We start from the raw sequence: 20,954 nt of genomic DNA on the forward strand, positions 1-20,954 counted from the left end.
TATCCAACACAGATACAATTCAGGATAATACGACAATGTGGTAGTCACAGCCCCTCCTTCTCTCCCCTTTATATTGTCATCCTCCTGTTCCCTTTCCTCCTCTCACCCCCCTCCGGTTTTTGCCTTCCCCATCTCTGCTAGACTGGTAACAGCCATTCCTCTGGATCATATAGACCTGGTAGGGTTGGGGGGAGCAGATGGTAGCATCGGGGGGTAGACGCTGATGGAGTTTGGGGGGTTTGGTGGATGGTGGGTTTGGGGGTATAGAGGGTGGGGGGTTTGGGTGGTATAAAGGGGGGTGTTTGGGGGGCGTAGATGGTGGGATTGGGGATATAGGTTGTGGGGTAGAGGGTGGTGGCATTAGGAGGGGGTGGTTAGATGGTGGGATTGGGGTATAGATGGTGGGGTTGGGGAGTAAAGGTCAAGATATCGTATGTGTACATACAGAATCTGAATTAGGTTTATAGAATAAAATTAGCATGGACAGAGTTTAGTTTAGTATGTACATGTGTACATACGCGAAAGCTACATATGCAGTATTATTTACATACTCCACTGTCTTCTTTATGTCAACACTGATGTAAAAGCAATGTATAAAACATTTTGTGACTGAATACGTTGATAACTACTTCAGATTTTGTATCATAGCAATAACCATGGCAACATAGGAGAAGGTAGGCTATTGCTAATGTCTGTCTAATTGCAATCCAGCTCACACATTTGCTCTCTCTAGTTTACAGCTGTTGTGTAGGCTACCTCTGATGTCTGTTGTTATTTCACATTTTGCTTATGCAAATGTGTTAAGGGCCAGGGAGATGTGCAAAAACTACCCACCAAACGAACAGCCCTTCAGTGTATGCGTAGATGTATTTAGTGTAAAGTACATTTTGGCCTTAACAGAGTTAGTCTGGGCACCCCACCATTACGGAAATAAAATATATTAACCAATATATGATTGGAAATACATTTTAATTTGTTGTAATATATTATTTTCCATTACATTGACCAATATATTATAAATGGCAATACATGGGATAATATATGGATGATAAATATATTACTAATTTATTATAAACTATAATATATATTCATGTAATATATATTGCAATATATGGAACATGAATATATAATATGTGGTTATATATCCCAAAATATATGCAATTATGTATTCATAAATAACCACCATAATGTATGCCGCTTTACATGGGAAAATGTATGGGTAATGTATGTAAAGATATAGTGTCACATGTATGCTTCATATATGGTAGAATATATTTTAAATATGTAAAATGATATGGAAAGATATATTGTACAATGCATGTGTACATATATGAGAACATGCCCATACAATGTACAGACATATATGGTGATATTTACATTTAGCAGACAATCTTATCCAGAGTGACTTACAGTAAGTACAGGGACATACCCCAAGGCAAGTAGGGTGAATTGCCTTGCCCTAGGACACAACTCCATTTTACGCTGCCGGGAATCGAACCGGCAACCTTCTGATTAATAGCCTGATTCCCTTACCGCTCAGCCATCTAGAAGGTATTCTAATAAAGTTGTCAACGGCTGTATCGGCTCCCGATCCAGACAGTACCACCTGCTAACTGAAAATGTGCCCCAAAAACGGAAATAACGTAAGATTGACATTTATTTAGGGGGAAATGGCTAATTCAAAAGAAGTTTGCTGGAAGCGATTATTGTCAGTATATATTTCAAATATTTTTCCATATAATTTTACCTATATTTCAAATATATTCCACAATATATTGAACACATCTGTACATATATTTCATGTATATCTTTCCATATAATTAAGATTCCTCCGTCAGGAATAGGCTTTAAGGTGACTTCCCCCTAAACTACCCTAAAAAGTTTCACCTTTATATGTAAAAATATGACTGAATTAGAGCTGTTTGAGCTTGGACCAAATGTGACTATGATTGCCTTAAGAGAAATGTATTATTTTATTATTTAGTAACTGAACACTGCAAAGTCTAGATCGTGGAATGGCTCAATTGGATGAGAGATTGTACTGGTAAATGAAGGGTTCCAGGTTCAACTCCAAACATAGGCTTTTTTGTTGTTGTTGACTAAACAGTTTCTAGTTTTTCTGGGTAATCCCAGGGCCTGTTCCATAAAGGCTACTCAAATAAGTTGGATTTAAAGTCCCAAACCAGACTTGAATTAGCTTAACAAGTCAAGCGGGGCTAAAGCAGTTCCATAACGGCCAATTTCAGCTCACGCAGTCCTGCTAATTCAAGTCAGATTTAAGTAGTCAAGCTAATTGCGCGTGCACCCTATTCTTAAGCATCCCAAGAGGTAAAACATGGATCATACAATCCACCATGGCAAAAGCAATGCACAGGGCCGCGTGACTTTTTCCAGAAAGAACGTTCCCTTTAAGCATTGTACTATGACAACTCCTTCATCCACCACTTCATCAAAATGAAATGACACGTCATGATTGACGTGAACGATAGGCTACGTAGGTCGAGGTCCTTTTTTAGACCTTTAGTTACTTTGTTGATTAAAAAACAGACACCCTCTAAACAACTTTAAATTTACATTTTTTTTAGTGCTGTCAAACGATTAAAATATTTAATCGCGATTAATCGCATTAATGTCATAGTTAACTTGCGATTAATCACAATTAATCGCACATTTTTATCTATTCTAATAGTCCCTGAATTCTTTTTGTCCCAATCTTTTTTCAAATTTTAACGCTCTTATCAACATAGAAAAGTGGTTCGGATTGCTTTGTGCAAAAAAATTTTTTTTTGAAAACAACATTGCAATCGCCTGGCTTTGACGAGGGGACAGAGAATTCGCATCAGCTGTGTGCTTGGCCATCAAGTGGTATTTCAGACTGGACGTGCTGCGATGATAGCTCAGTTTACAACGACAAAACACACAGATCACTGGTCTTGTCAATAGAACCATTTGGCAACTTTTTAAAAGCAAACTTTCCATTCAGAATCTTATTGGCATCCATTTCGGCATCTCGCGCTCGTCATCCACTCAAAACGTAACGTTAGCCTACTACCAGAGAATGTCTAATATCCGTAAACGGGCTCTGCTACTACTCTTTAGCCAGCTCGCAAGCCAAACGAGTGTTTGGCGTGCCTGTTGTTTTGTTTCCGGTCTAGCTAGATCCGGTGTGGTGTTGTAGTTTTTCTAACGTCGGTAGTTGTTGCAACAGCATGTGAATAAAACTACAAAGTTTGCTAGGCCAAAAAGAGCGTTAATCGCGCGATAAAATAATTGACGCCGTTAATTTGGGTTTGCGTTAACGCCGTTAATAACGCGTTAAACTGACAGCACTAATTTTTTTACATTGTTTTAAATAGCCTACTATTAATCAAGACATTACCCAGTAGCCTAACCTTTTAACATGGTTGTGTCGGGAAAATGGAGGATATAGATGTAGCCTATGGATCTAGGTTTGTTTTGCAATTGTAGACTACTGTTAACAACAATACAGCTATGCTAATTATACTCAGATAATTTAGATTGAGATAGGCCTATGCCTGATGCCTAAACATTTGAAATCACAAACTAGGCAAGCCATAGGCTACGTTTAACGTGGCGTGTATCAAACCATTGTTCATCATCGTTTAATGTATTAGGATAAATGCTGTAGCCTATGTAGGCTATTTAAGTTGATTTTCTATCAATGTTGAACATATTGAACTGATGAGAATAAGAAAATGAGAATATCCGTGGTAAATCATCGTTTTCCCGTCGGTTCAGTGTTACAGGAAGGTCTGGTTAAGCACCAAATCACACTAACCCTGACAGTTAGGCCGAATCCCAATACTCCCCCTTACCCCTTACCCCTTCCCCTTCGTTTTGCTCGTTCCCGTGAGAGCTAGTGGTGTCCCAATACTCTTTTTGAGCTAGGGGAAGGGCTAAGACTAAGGGGTATACACCCCTTGAAACCAAGTGAGGTCGGGAGCTTACTTGAAACCGAGGGCTATGTGAAAACTGCGCGACCGGCAACAATGGCGGCCAGATCATCCAGAGAGTCCGCTAAATATAATATTTTCGGCTTAATTAATTGATAAAAAAATTATGACAGTCTTGTTTTGTGTTATATGCAGTCATGAACATATATATTTGCAACCATTTTCCTAATTGAAACGTTTCTAAAAATCGCTAGTTTGGTACGCTAATATTACAGTGCTGAATTGCACAACAGTCCCGCATTTCTTTGACTAGCATGTCTACAGTTTAAAGTAAACTCCATTAGCAGCGAATTTCGTTCAAATCAGTGCATAACACTACTTGCTTTGGAGATATCGATGCGTGCTAGATGACGTACCTGTAACCAAGTGGTATCCCATTTCTTAGGGCTATGTAGCCCTTACCCCGTAGTTTCGAGGGCCAAGGGCTAGGGGTAAATTAAGGGGAAGGGGTAAGGGGAAGGGGTAAGGGGGAGTATTGGGGTTCGGCCTTAGCCTGCCCCAGACCACTTTCGCAGCCTAAGTTGCCATAGTAACCAAGTTTGAACTACGTTGAGCTAGCTTTATGGAACCGAATGAACTAGAAATGAGTCAGACTAACTGACATAAGTCTGGCTTATTCGGTAAATTCGCTTTATGGAACAGGCCTCCGGTGTAACTATCTATTATGTCAATTATACAATATTTTGCCAATTTGAAGGAGGAATCTGCCATTGTTGCTTACAGCTATGTTTTTTTACATATAATTCAAATATATTCTACCATATATTAAACATACATGTGAGACTATATCTTACATAAATTACCAATACATTTTCCCATATAAATCGTAATACATTATGGTGGTATTTAGAGATATAACATTTCATATATTTTGGGATACATAAACACATATTATATATTCATGTTGAATATATTGCAATGTATTGTACAATATAAATATTAAATCCCATATATGGACATGTATTGCCTAATATATCATGATATTCTGCAATATATTTTCCTTAGTCTCTTTAGTCTGGGGACCCTACCTGACCTGTACAGAGTTAGTCTGGGGACCCTACCTTAACTGTACAGAGTTAGTCTGGGGACCCTACCTTACCTGTACAGAGTTAGTCTGGGGACCCTACCTGACCTGTACAGAGTTAATTCTGGGGACCCAACCTTACCTGTACAGAGTTAGTCTGGGGACCCAACCTTACCTGTACAGAGTTAGTCTGGGGACCCTACCTGACCTGTACAGAGTTAGTCTGGGGACCCTACCTGACCTGTACAGAGTTAGTCTGGGGACCCTACCTTACCTGTACAGAGTTAATTCTGGGGACCCTACCTTACCTGTACAGAGTTAATTCTGGGGACCCTACCTTACCTGTACAGAGTTCATTCTGGGTACCCAACCTTACCTGTACAGATGGCGTTGGCTCCACTCCAGCTGCCATTCTCCTGGCACACACGTGTTCCTGTGCCAACCAGATGGTAACCATGGGAACAGGTGAAATGGACCTCATGACCCTCTAGGTACTTTGAGCCAAACTTCCTGCCATTGACAGGGTCTTCTAGAGGGGGGCAGGTGGAGGGAGCTACATGGGGTGAGGGGATGAATTGGGAAAGAGAGAGACAATGTGAGAGGGAAGGAAACAAAGAGTACGAAGATCGGAAATGTCAGAAATGTGTCCCTCAATATTCTGTGGGATGTATCAGACAGACTGTTCCTGGGCACAGGTTGGTTAGAGAAACAGCCAGGTCATCTGGTGCATTAGAACAGGAGTCATGGGGATCTTCAAACCAGTGGTGGAAAATGAAGGAGTATGTGTACTTGAAAATCACATTTACTGAAATTGTACTCTGTGTTTTATATGGGTGGTGGTTAACAATATGGTATACAGTGTTCACTACTGCCAACCACACTATTACATTGTTTGTAACATTGTGAAACAAAGATATTAACATAAATATAACTAAAACATGAGTGGAGGTACAAGATCAGTACAGCCTGGCAACTTTAAGGATGAACAGACCATCTGTCGTGTAATACTTCCTAAGCCGAATTGGGAAGGAACATAATATGCAATACCAAAAAGACAAGATGATTTTCATATGGCTATCTGTCTTTAAAAAAATTCTAACAGGATTTGTTCACACACACCAGAGCATTATCCAATAGAGTTCTGGAGTGGAGTATAATCACTTCCTGTCTGCTATACTGTAACTAGTGGTGAAGGGGAGGTTGGATCATTAGTCATCATTACTGACTAGGATCTTTGAATCTCATTCAATTAAATAACAGTAACTATTTTTTACAAGTAATTTTGTTCATTTCACAGTGAGGGGGCTGCGTATTAAATACGTCCACTATCGCAAACATTTACCATATTTTAAAGGGAAAAATCATAATGCATTTAAACCAGCCAAGATAAATGATAGTGTATTAGGGTTAGGAAAGAGAAATGTCTAGTCCCAACGTTTGACTGAGTGTTCCATTTAGTTGTCACTTGACCACTTGGCTTACCATAGAAGACGTGAATGGTTCGTTTGCAACTGGTAATTTCTGGTCTTTGGGTCTTTTATTAGGCTATTTTTCATTTTTTTGTCTTAAAGTTCAGTGCATTGTAACTATTTGCCATGATATTGAAATTAAAATGCAGTTAGTGTTATCTCTCACCATGGTATCTGACAAAAAAGTGTACAAATGTTGTAAAATGATGTTGATTATCGGTAAAGTTTATTTAATTAAACTATACTTGAGTCATACCCAAAGACTCAATTCTGTGGTGAAAGAATCATTTCTATTTCCTCCACGGAGCCTGTGCAACAGTCCTAATGCGCGGCCACGACAAAATTAACAAATCACTCCGAGACTACTCGTTACTCCAGAGTCATACTCAAGATGCATTCAAAATGAATGAATTACTAGTATTACACATTATTTGTAAGGACTAGAATGAAAACTGGGAACCTGGGGAGCACAGGCACTGGGGAACACGGAAATGGGCCGGGGTTCAAACAGGGGCTGAGGCCAGTGCTGAGGCTGAGGCTGGGGCTGACTAGAGTTGTGGATGGTACCTGCGGAGCTGCGTCTGCTGGGAAAACTACTGAAAAAGATTGACCATCCCAGGCCGGGCCCGAGCCACAGGGAAACTTTTGTTTCTGAAAGCTAGTAATGTGTGTTCTACAGTGTGTGTTGTCCTATAGCATTGTGTGTTGTCATATAGCAGTGTGTGTTGTTCTATTGCAGTATGTGTTGTCCTATAGCAGTGTCTGTTATTGTGTGAGTTCTCACCAGCTGATTGGTCAGCCTGAGGAAGCTTGGACACAGAGTTGTGGAGTAGCGCCATTTTGGACTTCATGATGCGGAAGGCTTCGTTAAACCTCAGCTCCTGGCCCTTCAGAAACCTTTCCATCTGGCGCAGCACACCTACCACCTGCTGCTTGTCCACACAACTCTGCCACACACACAAGCACAAGCACAGTTACAGCCTGGGAATGCTCAGATTTCAACAAGGACAGTAAGGTTTTATTTTTTAGGTTTTATAGAAATTTCGATTGGTGAAAACCAAGCCCTGGGTATTCTTCTCCGCCTTTGACAAAATGAGAGCTCAAACGCTCGGTTTTGAAAATCCCCCTATTGTGATGTCACAATAGGGGGTTACCTCCCCTTTCTTTGCTTTGCCCGCCCAGAGAATCTGGCCCACCACTGACAAAATGAGCTACGACCGTGCAAGCGCGATATTGTTTTTTCCTCGAGACATCATGGCTTCCAAACGACCGAAGCATGGCAGTTAGCCCCGCCTTTCTTCCTCATAGCATTTAAACCTACAGACACAGAAACAGCATGTCCTGAGGAAAGCTCATTGTGGGACTGCTTGTAGTGGTTGTAATTCTGCACCAAGGCTGAATTTCAGGGAAAGAGACTTCAGATACAGTATTAGGGGACCACTAAGGCCTATATAAAAGCATCCAAAAACAGGATGTCATGGGATCTTTAATAACCTTACGTTCTGTTCTGCCGGCACAAATAAACTATTGTCAGTGTTGGGGAGTTACTGAATACATGTACCGGCGTTATGGTTATGTTACAAAATACTTTTTTGGGCATGTATTCTGTAACAAAATAAGTTTTGAAAGTATCCTTCCCAAAACTGCCTATTGCCCTGTACGATAAGCAGGCTGTCTTATTATTTTAGGCCACTCATCTCAGTTACGCACTAGGATTTACTCCTAAGAAGCACACCTAGAAAAGTAGTTTCATTCATTATTATGTGCAACAAGTTTAATCTTTACAACAGTATCATACACTGAGAGCACAGTGTTGTGTAGTGAGGTCAGCCAGACCACACAGAGCCAACATCCTGTCACACCTGTAGAGTCTGAAACAACATCCGAGTGCACCCGACTACATCAAGTCTCTCCTTCAGCCTTACACCCCCACCCGCCACCTACGGTCTTCTTCAGACAACCGCCTGGTGGTCCCGCTCAAGACCGCCTGGTCCCAACACAAGCTCTTCTCCTGCTGGCCCCCCAGTGGTGGAATCAACTCCCCACCTCCATCAGAGATACTGAGGGCCTAATTTACTAACAGTAAGGCGCTGATTGCCCAACGAGGATCTGGTTTGATAAATACCACCCAAAATGCAGAAATACACCGTGCGCTATTTGCGGTTGGTCAAAGGCGCAGATTAAGCTGCGGTCGCAATGTTAGTAAGTGAGGCCCTGACTGTCTCTCCACCTTCAAGAAAAGGCTCATGACGCACTTGTTCCGGAAGTACAACGGTATTTAGGAATGGTTTGCTTGACCCAATGTTAGTTTCCTCAAGGATCAAAATGACTCTTGCTCAGAGACTTGTTGCTCTTGTGGTTAGTGGTAACTGATTTACATTTTTGTACTCGCTGTGATATATTGGTTTTATTGTTGCTTGTTTTTCTACAGGTACACTTGCACACAGCGGTTCATGTTGTTTAAATTGTAACATGTTTAACTACATGCTCTTCTGGTGCTTCCCTTTGGCACTTATTTTGGTTGTTCGCAATATGTGCTTCATGTTTTGGCTACTCGCAATGTTTTTGAGGCTATCTTGTTGTTATTATCAGTGTCCTATGCACTTTGTAAGGCTCTCTCTTGGAAGTCGCTTTGGATAAAAGCGTCTGCTAAATGAATACATGTAAATATAAATGTAATGTAACATCCTGTCACACCTGTAGAGTCTGATCCAATATCCTGTCACACCTGAAGAGTCTGATCCAATATCCTGTCACACCTGAACAGTCTGATCTGACCACCATTGGCGGCGCTAGGGAGGGGCTAGCAGGTGCTTCAGCAACACCAAGGAAGACAAAAGCACCCCGATAGCACCTCCTAAAATATTGCTCATTTAGTAATAGTATTCAGGCCCATTGGGAGAATTTGTTTTTTAAATACACTGAATAAAACGATATGTGTTAGGTTTGTTAAGTTACTGTGTGACCGTTAAGTAAGCTAATAAACTACACTAGGTTTTAATTTAAATAAGTAAGTAGTAAGTAAGTAAGACTTTATTTATATAGTACATTTCATACAGGAATTGCAGCTCAAGGTGCTTTACATAAAATCAACAAAAACAATAATACAAGTGATAAAAGTAATAGATCTAAAACATATAACAAACCAGACTAGCTGCACTCTATCTGCGCTCTCTCGAATCCACATTATAACAATACGGAAAATATAACAATACGAGTCCAACGTAGTGTTTACATTAGGGTAGATAAAGCTCAAAAAACTATTTTGCACTGAAATGAATGCAAAAAATCTCGCTCGCGCGCTATGCGAGTTTCAGTTCACATCAAAACCTTGACTAGGTTCAGATTAAGCACCGAATGTTCAACGCATGGCTGGGCCTCTGGTGGGGTTTTGGCCAATACACTCCCTGCTGAAAATGGGTCCCACTCCGGCCCTGATAGTATTTATATTATATATATATGATTGCAGCTCCCCTGTCAATGATCTAGCACCCCCTCAGCACCTGCATTAAAAATGATCTGACCCTTCCGACCACATCAGACAAACCTAATCAGCCCTCTTTACACCCTCAGTATGCTGATTACCCACCAAATGCAGATGCAAAGAAACCATAGAGTTGGGGGGAGGTTCCCCAATTTCCATGTGAGGCCCTCCTGCAAAGAGGCCCCGGAGAAGACCCAGGACACGCTGGAGGGACTGTCTCTTGGCTGACCTGGGAACGCCTCGGGGTCCCCCAGGAAGAGCTGGTGGAAGTGGCCGGGGAGAGAAAAGTCTGGGCCTCCCTGCTTAGGTTGCTGCCCCCGCGACCCGACCCCCGGATAAGCGGTAGATGACGAGACGAGGCCCTCCTGCTAGCTTGCAGGCTTCAAAGGGCTTGCTTAAAACGACACGTCTCCAACAACCATTTGTGCTCTCAATTGGAACAAAGAACATACCTTGATCCTAACTTTTGAGGAAAGTTCTTCAAGACTTCACCTTTACCACATGAGTAGAAGGTGGAGAATTATGAGAGGGATATTTGTGTAATATTTGTTACTTTGTTTTGATGTTGTGTTTACTGAAATCTTGGTTCTAGTACTCCTTCTTCCTGAAAGATAACCAAGTCATTCTTGCTATCTACTAGAGGTGTGAATCTTCACTGATCTCCTGATTCAATTAGATTATGATTATCATGTCAGTAATTCGATTACGATTATCATGTTAGCGATTCAATATCTCGATGCATCACGATACGTCAAATCCATTTTTCTATTAAAGCCATATAGGATATTTGACATGACAGAATGCATTAAGATACTGTATAGCAGGGGCGTAGCCAGAAAAATATTTTTGGGTAGGCCTAGAAAAATATGGATAGGCATCTTTTCAGTTCTTTTTACTTATTTACTTTGCGATGTGCACCGGTGCATACTTTTTCGAAAGATTCTTTCGTTTTTGGGTAGGCCTTACAACAAATTGGGTAAGCCTGTGCCTACCCAGACCTATCCATGGCTACGCCCCTGCTGTATAGTTGAATATAATACCGTTTTCTATATTACTTCATATGGTTATATTTTCATCCAAAAATAGTAAGATAAGTAGTAAGATATAAACAATCTTTTTTTTTTACAAAGTCTGAACACAACAGACAGCATTATTAGTAGTATTAAAAACAGAGTTGCATCAATCCTCAGAGTTGCTGGCCCAGAGTTTGCATTTTCTGCGGCAGGTGTTGTTGCTAGCAACTCAGGATGGAAATGGATAACGTGATTCCTTAAGTTGGTAGTGTTCCCAACATATTTAATTTTGGTGTGATAGGCTTTGTATATCTCCTGTTAGTAATATCTGAAATGAAGTTCCATATCTCAGCTTTAAAAACACTTGGAGTGTTTACAAGGACGATCGCACTGCCACTCTCAGCCATTTTGCTCTGAAATGTATGCGAATCGCGACGAATGACGTCAGGTAAATGACACCCAGATGAGACTGGAGTCTATCATAGGTCAAGATGAAATGGGTTAGGCTACTGATAATGATCATTCAACTATATTTTGTAACTGTACCAAGATGTCAAGAACAATATTTGAACAATCTTATGAACCAGTCAAAGAACAGTTCACACCGTTGGTAGGCGTGAAGGAAAGAGGGGGAGTTGAGAACCCAGCTTCCTCCAATCAACTTCTGACTCTGAACTGTATAAAACTCTTGAAATGACAATCGATTCCTTATTCCAGCTAAGCCAACCATGGCATGAATGCTTTCAGGATTGGCGTTCCAAAGGACGTCGCAAAGCTTCTCCTGGGCAACACTACCTGAAAGTTTCTACAGAAGAAGTAACCAAAGCTCAATTCTAATTGCGACCCGAGTGAGATCACAAAGAGTCAGTCACATGACCCTGCAGCGCAGCCGCGCTTTGACTTCTGAGGCAAACCCTCCACCTCATTGATCAACCCTGATCAAACGTAACTATGGCCAGTGGTGTATAAAGTCCCAAAAAGCCATACTTGAGTAAAAGTAAAGATACCTTACTGGAAAATGACTCCAGTAAAATTAAAAAGTCACCTATTAGAATACTACTTGAGTAAAAGTCTTAAAATATCTGATATTTACTGTACTTAAGTATCAAAAGTAATTTTCTGATATTAAATGTGCTTAAGTATTGAAAGTAAAAGTACAAGTAAATGCTTTTAAAGGTGACATGACATGCTGTTTTTGGATGCTTTCATATAGGCCTTAGTTGTCCCCTAATACTGTATCTGAAGTCTCTTTCCCGAAATTCAGCCATGGTGCAGAATTATAGCCACTACAAGTAGTCCCACAATCAGCTTTCCTCAGAACGCGCTGTTTCTGTGTCTGTAGCTTTAAATGCTAATGAGGAGGAGAGGGGCGGCAACATGCGCTAATGTTTACAGGATGTATCGCAATGGCTTGTTACCCCTGTTGCCTCGAATTTAGCCATTCTCTTCTGATAACCCTGGTTTGCAGAAGTGCACACTCAGTCATTTCAATGTGGAGAAAGGCGGATATCGCGAGCCATGACACCAACAGCAGAACGGTTATCCAAATAACAAAGAAGTGTACAACACTCGCGTTACAGCGTTTGTATTCACACACATACTTGATGCCATCAACAGTAACTGCGCTGTTAGCTGCAGAGCTAATGTTACAGCCACATTATAAGGGTAGCAAGCTAGGTAACCATATACAGTAAAGCAACAAAATGATAAAGCGTTAGTTAACTTACTTGTCCAAGGTTTGTAGCTTGACCAAGGAGATTTAGTAATGATCCAGAATTTAATTTCAGCAAGGCCAGCTTTGAGTTGGCTCAAGTTGAGGAAATGTTTGGTGCAGACATACAACACTTTGGGAAGTTGTGTCAGAGTTTCTCATGGGCGGGCTAGATGATCTGGTCGGGTAAAGCAGAGAGAGGGGAGGTAACCTTCCCCCCATCTACGTCACTAGGGGGAGATTTTCAAACAGCGCAATTGAGCCTTCATTTTGTCAAAGGCGGAGAAGAACACGCAGGGCTTGGTTTACACTTATCGAAAATTTTAGCCACTGGGGGACCAAAGGCAGGCTAGGGGAAATCATATTAATGTTAAATAACCTCATAAAATGAATTTTTCATGTCATGTCACCTTTAATAAAAAAGCCAAGGGTCAGAATTTTGAGAATTATGAAGTTTATTATTTTAAAGGGGCAATTGACTGGGTTTTGGGGTATTTCACACTGTTCCTTAAGGTCTCCGAATAGGGTATGTAACATTGGTTGGGTTGAAAATGGCCCGGGTGCTCTTCTATGCCCCCTGATAGATCCTCTGAAATGTTCCCGGGAAAAAAACACTAGCTTTTCTCCTTTTATGGTATGCTCATTAATATTTAGATAAGCTGCGCGCTGATTGGTTGGTTTTCAACGAGTGAAGCTGGAGAGCAAAAACGCAACAAGGCCAACAGCAGCACTCACTGAAACACAGAAGGTGGAGACTTGAAATAAAAACGCGCAAATAAATCTATTATGTCTACACAACACTGTTTTCAACAGATTGACTGCATATCATTTGAAATGATAACATTACTTGTTACCACTTCTGTTGTTGAAGCAAACTGGATTGACTTGGGTGGGTAGAACGTTACCGTGCGTGTCCACTACACCGAAGCGGAGCGGCGCAGAGCGTCGGCTTCCCATTCATTTTCAATGAAACCGGGCGTTGACGCTCGTGTACGCTCCCACAATGCCCTACACGAGCGTCAACGCCCGGTTTCATTGAAAATGAATTGGAAGCCGACGCCAACGCGCCGCCCGCTCCGCTGTAGTGGACACGCACCGTTAGGCTTAGCAACCAAACCATATCGTGATTCAACTCGGCTTCAGTCAGCTTGCTCTAGATATTTAGTTGAAAAATAACATGACAAAGATCTGGACAAACATGCATCGTTAATTGTAGATTTACATGACACGGGTTACTTATTTGAATGAAACACAGTCAGGAACATGAAACAACGTTAGCCCCATTGCCAATAAACTAGGCTAAATTATCACACATTCTACCTATGCTCCTTGCGTTAGCAAGCTAAACTAGTTTACATGCCTACTACAGTCTAGGTGTTACTAGTAACAGTTACTAGCAATGCTAACGTATCCTGTATCTTGCACCTGCCTTTCTCCATTTCTTTCAAATAGATTATCTAGACAGGCGTTAGCAATAAGCCAGACTGCTGTTCGTTTTCTGGCAATTTGTTCGGAAGCTTCCCTTCTAATGCCGACTACAGCTAGTCTAGCTCGAGTCATTTGATGTGTGTAGAAACGTATTTAGCATTCTACCTATGCTATGTACAGGACACGTTAGCATTGCTAATAACTGTTAGCACAACATCATACTGTCCTTACAGCTTGCAGTTGCAATGGGCATACGGTCGGAACAGCACCTCTTTCCAGGTTCAGCTTCCTAGCAAATCCTGCTTGAAATTGTCCTAGGTTGTCAATTGTCTTGGGTGAAATGTTCAGAGCAAATGAATGATTGAGTGTCGAACTTCGCCGGGTTCTTCTCATAGACAACAGCAGCCATGCCTGTCGAATGTTTGGCTCCCTGGGAAGACTGTGAGTATTAGCCTTCTCTGTAGTGTACAGCCTGGAACACAACATTTACGACCGTGGTCACTTTTCAATATCCTTGTTATACTTCAAAACGTTCTTCTTTGTAATTCCTTATAAGTAGCCTACACAGAGCAGCGCGCAGCTAAACTAGTATCGGATATAGACGCTACCTCGGGCTGTTCTGGATGTACATTTTGGGGTGTGACAAAGATACAGACCAGAGCCAAAAAGGGCGGTCCCCAGTCCTACGTCACACCAGTGCCTTTGTTGAAAAGCTAGCGTTTTACAGCCACATTTTTTCTTTTTGAGATTTGAATAGGAAAGAGGTGTCAATGGACTTTGATATTCACCGTATGTTCATTTTACCCACCGAACTGTCGTTATTCAACTATGACAAGGTAAAATCGGTATTGCAATCAATTGCCCCTTTAAGTGCTGTGGCCACCATGACTAGTTCTACCATGCACAGGAGTAGTCCTACCATCCACAGGAACCTATGATAACACGTGTTTCATGGTTTTGCACGTTCCTTTCCCCATGCATGCCCACATGCTCCCTCCTCCCTCTCTCTCCTGGTTCTTTTCCCTCCTCTCCTTCCCTTTCTCTCTGTCTCTTCCTCCTCTATGGGCTATAGTGGTAGGCTCCCCTGGGCTTAGGCTGTTTGGCAGATGGGAGTCCTCCATCCACCCTAGGCTCTGGTTTTCCATACCCTAGTCTAACAATCACCCTAACCCATCACCATAACCCTAACTATGCACCCTAACCCAGCACCCTAACCCAGTCTGGTTTTCCTGCAGTAGAGTACCAGGATTAGGGTCTGTAAGGTTCACAGACCTGGAATGCACCAACTCTGTTATCATCAGATTCTGGATGCCACCAGCTGTTTCTGGAGACTGATGGACTGATAAGCCATTCCTCATGTTCTTCTGTGAACTCACCCATCAAAGCTTCCAGACAACTAACCCTAACCCTAGGCCATCAAAGCTTTCAGACAACTTCAATATTCACAGGCCCACATGAAACCTGAGCCTCCACAACAAGAGCATTGGTTTCAACAAGTCACACTTCATTTCTTCAAGATACTTAAAACTGATTTACTTTCTACTGCACAATCTTTATGTGGATTACTTTGGATAAACATGTTTGCTAAATTATTAACGTAAATGTAATGAACCAGCTAACATGGAGCTAACACCTGAACCAGCTAACACCTATTTAACACCTGAACCAGCTAACACCTGAACCAGTTACCACCTAGCTAACACCTAGCTAACACCTGAACCAGTTAACACCTAGCTAACACCTGAACCAGTTAACACCTAGCTAACACCTAAACCAGCTAACACCTAGCTAACACCTAAACCAGCTAACACCTAGCTAACACCTGAACCAGCTAACACCTAGCTAACTCCTGAACCAGTTAACACCTAGCTAACACCTGAACCAGTTAACACCCGAACCAGCACACAGAGGGGACATTACAGTTTTCCTTAATATGCTCAGGCTGAGAGACAGAGATACAGAGAGAGAAGCAAGAGATGCAGAGAGAGAGAAGCAGAGAGAGAGAAGCAGAGATGCCGAGAGAGAAGCCGAAAGAGAAGCAGAGATGCAGAGAGAAGCAGAGATACAGAGAGAGAAGCAAGAGATGCAGAGAGAGAGAAGCAGAGAGATGCAGAGAGAGAAGCAGAGAGAGAGAAGCAGAGATGCAGAGAGAAGCAGAGAGAGAGAGAGAGATGCAGAGAGAAATTAAGAAAGAGAGAGACAGAAGGAGAAAGAAAAAGAGAGAAGCAGAGAGAGAGGAAATGCCTCTACCTGAGGAGTCATATCCAGATGGTTATAGTTTAAACTGGACGCAGGGTACCCTGTCTTAGTGTAAACAGCTGACCAGCTTCAACAGACGGTGGAATAAGAGGCTCTTTTCACCCGATGTGCCCACAGGGTTGGTCAAACACCCAATAAACAAACACTTACTGTTTAATCAGTGTCACGTTCGCCATGGAATTCTGACAATTCACCAAAGCCGAGTGCGGAATGTCTGCTGCGCTCGTGTTGTTGTAGCTGAAGCCTGCCACATAGTCCGCTACACAGCCCCCGAACTAGGTTTCACTACAGACAAAACCCGAACCTCTTTGTACCTATTACATAACTTTCAGACAAGATCCCGAACTGCCCCGTACTGTACTTATTTACACGATCTCACTAAAACCTGCCCATTCTAAATTAAGTCAATTTTTGTAAAACTTTTTTTCTGTTTAGGCCTATAGAGTAAGACTGTTTTTATTACTGAAATACAACAGTTTTTGCTCCATTATTCTTGAAGATGTGACGAAGTGTACAAGTATCGTCATGTTATCTAACTACCCAGCCTACTAACCTGCCCGCCTCCATGACCAGTTTGGACAGCTGTTAAAAAAAGTAGCACCAAACAAAAACGTGACGGTGCCATCGCTAATCCGAAAAGTGTTTTTGGTGCTGAAATCCTATCCGAGTTACCGTCCAATAGTTCGAAGTGAGGAGGAATCCAAAGAGACGAAGCCGTCGTCTTGCTACAGCTTCTTGCGGTCGGAATCAGGGCGAGGGAGGATGCTGATCAGGTGCGCGTGGAGACAATAAAAAGTTCACCGGGACGCACGGAGCCGCCACCTCAGGTCCCAGCTGGCTCCTCAGAGGTCTGGATGGCGTAAACCCTCCCCCAACCTCTCTGACTTCAGTCCGACGTTTTTTTTTCGTTTTTTTTCTTCTTTGTAGGTACTGGCAGCCTATGCTTTCCATGCTAGAAGTGCCAAATTACTCTGTACGCCTTCTTAAAATGACAGATAATGTCATCTTGGTGTAAATTTGTTAAAAAGTTGGACACATTTCTGTGGCATAACCAGGTTTTTCACCTGTCTTAACCCTCCAACCAAGGACTCTAACAACGTAATTGTGGTCTATTCTAGAGAACTCTATTGCCAAGTGTCCTTGCAAAATCTCGAGGACGGAGAACGCACTTATCAGAGATGTGTGTGATTGTTCTTTTTGTTGCGCAATACACCGGGTGCAGCTAGTTTAAGCAGCTAATCCCATTATCACTATTGTGATAATAACAACACTGACATTGTCAGTGCAACCTTTGATCAACTTTTGTTTTACTGTTTGTGTATTACATGTGCGTTTTGCCATAGTATGGCTGCTACTTTGTTCGTACAATACAATTATAGACGAACTCAAAAACTCATGTTTGTTGCATTTAGCTCATCTGGTGGATGAGTATACAATGCTATTTAACATTGTGGCCAAGTCTTTTATTTGTCAGGTACACAGAACAACACCAGGTCAGACTGGGCACTGAAATTCTTAAAACAAGACATCGCAAGCACCTGGCATAACATATAAGTACACAGAACATAATTTACATCTATGCTGAGCTTAAATAAGTGAAACTTCCTAAATATACAGATAGCAATAAATAATTGACTATACTAACCCTAATACTAAAAATTCATGAATATACAGATAACAATAAATAATACACTATACTAACCCTAAATGCACATAATACCTATTACAACCCTATAACCTATTCTAACCTAGGTGGAGTACAGTACAATAGTGCAAAATTGCAGATCAGTGACTATGTCAATGACCATACAGGAGCCTGATGGCAAAGTACAGTGAGGTACAGAAGTGCAATGTTACTGATAGTGCAACCAGTACTGAAAGTGACAGTGTATAAGTGACTAGTGTGAAGTGAATCAATGTCTATATCAGTGTCCATTCAGAAGCCTGATGGCCCTTGAGTAGAAGCTGTTGTCCAGTCTGCGTGTGTGCAACCGGATGCTGCGGTAACGCCTGCCAGAAGGCAACTGGGTAAAAAGACTGAAGGATGGGCGGTAACAGTCTCTTAGAATCCTGCCGGCTTTCCTTGAGGCAACGTGTGTGGTAGATGTCCTGTAGGGCTGGGAGCTTCCTGCTGATGATGAACTCAGCAGAACGGACCACACTTCCTAGGGCCTTGCGGTCCCTGTCTGTGCAGCTCCCATACCACACTGTAATGTAACCAGTCAGAATGCTCTCTATAGTGCATCTGTAAAAGTTAGGGAGGATGACTGAGTCCATACCAAACTTCTTCAGTCTCCTCAGGAAGAAGAGGCGTTTACGGGCTGCTTTGACCACCTTGTCCGTGTGAACAGACCAGGTGAGGTTGTGTGTGTTGTGAACCTTCTTGCCTGAGACAAACAGTGGCCTTTTAAAATTGCCTTTTTAATGTCACAAACTAGAAGCGGGTAAAAGCTATGTTATAAAGATGGGCAGACATACAACCAATAGATAAGAGGAACAGACAAGATGGAGTGAAGCAGAAGGAGACTGGTGGCACTGCTATCAGGTTGCTTCACCTGAAAGCTGAGGGACAGAATGATGATGCAAAGGCTGTGTAATTATTTTGGCACGTATCTTTCTCATGAAAGTGGTGGAATAATCAACCAAGCAATTAGAAGCAAGTAAAAAACCCCAATGGAATAGAATAGGACTTCAGTAAACACCTTACATTCAAAATTCTTAATGTAAGGCTGAAGTAGGTTTCTTATTTGTAGCTTCTGATTTGTGATTCCTAGTTCAACAACTTTTTTTAAAAAGGGCTTACTATTTGCAACTGCTATATTTCAAGTCTACAGGCTAATTCAGAATTTCTTTTAAGCATCTAAATAATCTAGAACAACAAATTACAATGATTCAATGACAATAAAAAACTTCTCAATGAGTCAACGTGTTTAGTATTATCCTTCCTAACGTTTAATGGGACTAGTGCACAGTGCCTGTGATGCAATCAATGATGACGGTTTTGGTGACACACAAACACAGAGATTCTTGGAATTACCCATAGTCCAGTGCTTGTGGTTTTTGTGCCTGTTATGCAGCTGCAGTTTTTATCACAATTGACATTCTCAAAACTTTTTCTTCAATGTCCATATGCTCTAGTCATTTATGCACATCGTAAAAGCATTTAATCATTCTAATGAACTAATTGCCAATGCTTTTGAATATTTATGCAAATGATAGTAACCGACAATTGTCTGCTGCCTCCTACATTACCAATTGCTTATGTATTGTTGATCGATGTCTTTTGGTTTTCTGTTGATAGTTTTGATTACAATGAAGGGGAAAGACTATGTTATAGCCTAGTGATAATGTAAGGGGTTTAATATTGACCAAATAACCAAAAACGAATCCCCTATGGTTTAAAGGAAGAGGGGAAACTGAACCGTGTATTAACATTAACATTAACCAAATTATGCCAATACCAATGGAAATTGCAGTTATTTGACTCTATGGGTTAAATCAGCACAAGAATGGTCAAAGTAAGGTTAAATTAAATTGATGTTTAATAACATTGCAAATGAATGAAATCAATTACAAGGCAAACATGTTACAAAATGAAAGCTTTAAATTTACCTGCGCTCCCATGATTATTGTAAACCAGAGAGAAAAAGCAAGAGGTGAGGAAAGAGGACAAGCCAGAGCTGAGGAGGTCTCAGGAGATCAAAAATCCACAGAACAATGCTTCACAATTAATTTTATACACAAGAACAACCAATCAGACCACATGTTGACCCTTACTTATCAACATATGACTAGCAATGCCACACTAAAATAAAGCTGCAAGCAGCGATGCGGGTTCCTCTGCAAAAATGGCAAAAAATTTACATTGTAGAAGGTCAAGAGTTGGACAACAAGAGAACAAAACTACTTCATGTTGGGCTAACTACAATAGGCTGAATGGGGATTTGAACTCATGAGCATAAGGTTACAAGGCAGACTCTCTATCCTCTCTGCTACACACCAACTGTTGAGAATGTGTGAGAAGAAAGGTCATAGAATTAGCTTTGGTCAGCTTTGGGACAAAGGTTAAGAAGCGGTTGACATTTCAAAGTGGAATTGCATGAAATTGCGCATGGTATTTCATAATGATGTCATCCTGTTTAACTAAACAGATATTCAAATTTAAGACAAGCTAAAAGACTGCGGCTGGATTCAAACCTGCAACCTTATACTTTGCAGGTCACTGTCCCAGTCCATTGAGCTATTCTCAGTGTTGAATATTGTCATGTTCAGTTCCTGTATAAAAAAGTACGCTGTTTCTTCTGTGGTAAGAGTTGTTAGGTTCAGCCAAAGTTTAAACTACTCAAATTCAATCATATTTTGACATGCCAAAGTGAAATTGTTGATGGTACTTCAGAGAGATGTCATTTTGAACCCAATAAGGTTTGAAACCCATCAGTCAAAATGACATTTGATTTATTGACACAAAGATATTGAGGCAATGTGGACATTTACATATATACACCCCTTTCAGACATTTTGTATTTCATTTCTCATTCCATTTTACCCTATATAAAAATACACCTGCCCGCACACTATCCCAATCCATGCAG

At 41.3% G+C, this 20,954-nt stretch overlaps 1 protein-coding gene across 1 annotated transcript in view; it reads right to left on the minus strand.

Moving 5' to 3' along the window:
* Positions 1-17,181, minus strand: part of fbln7 (fibulin 7) — a 51,602-nt gene extending 34,421 nt beyond the window's left edge. The window contains exons 1-3 of the mRNA XM_084709963.1: positions 16,916-17,181; positions 7,252-7,414; positions 5,375-5,551 (exon numbers count right to left, since the gene is read on the minus strand). Of these exons, the coding sequence (XP_084566089.1) occupies positions 5,375-5,551; positions 7,252-7,414; positions 16,916-16,987 (412 nt within the window). The 5' untranslated portion in view covers positions 16,988-17,181. The remainder of the gene's footprint in view (positions 1-5,374; positions 5,552-7,251; positions 7,415-16,915) is intronic.
* Positions 17,182-20,954: the final 3,773 nt, after the last annotated feature.

This window comes from Hypomesus nipponensis, chromosome 11 (genome assembly GCF_054491055.1).
Source record: "Hypomesus nipponensis isolate SF chromosome 11, ASM5449105v1, whole genome shotgun sequence".
In the NCBI taxonomy this organism is placed as follows: Eukaryota; Metazoa; Chordata; class Actinopteri; order Osmeriformes; family Osmeridae; genus Hypomesus; species Hypomesus nipponensis.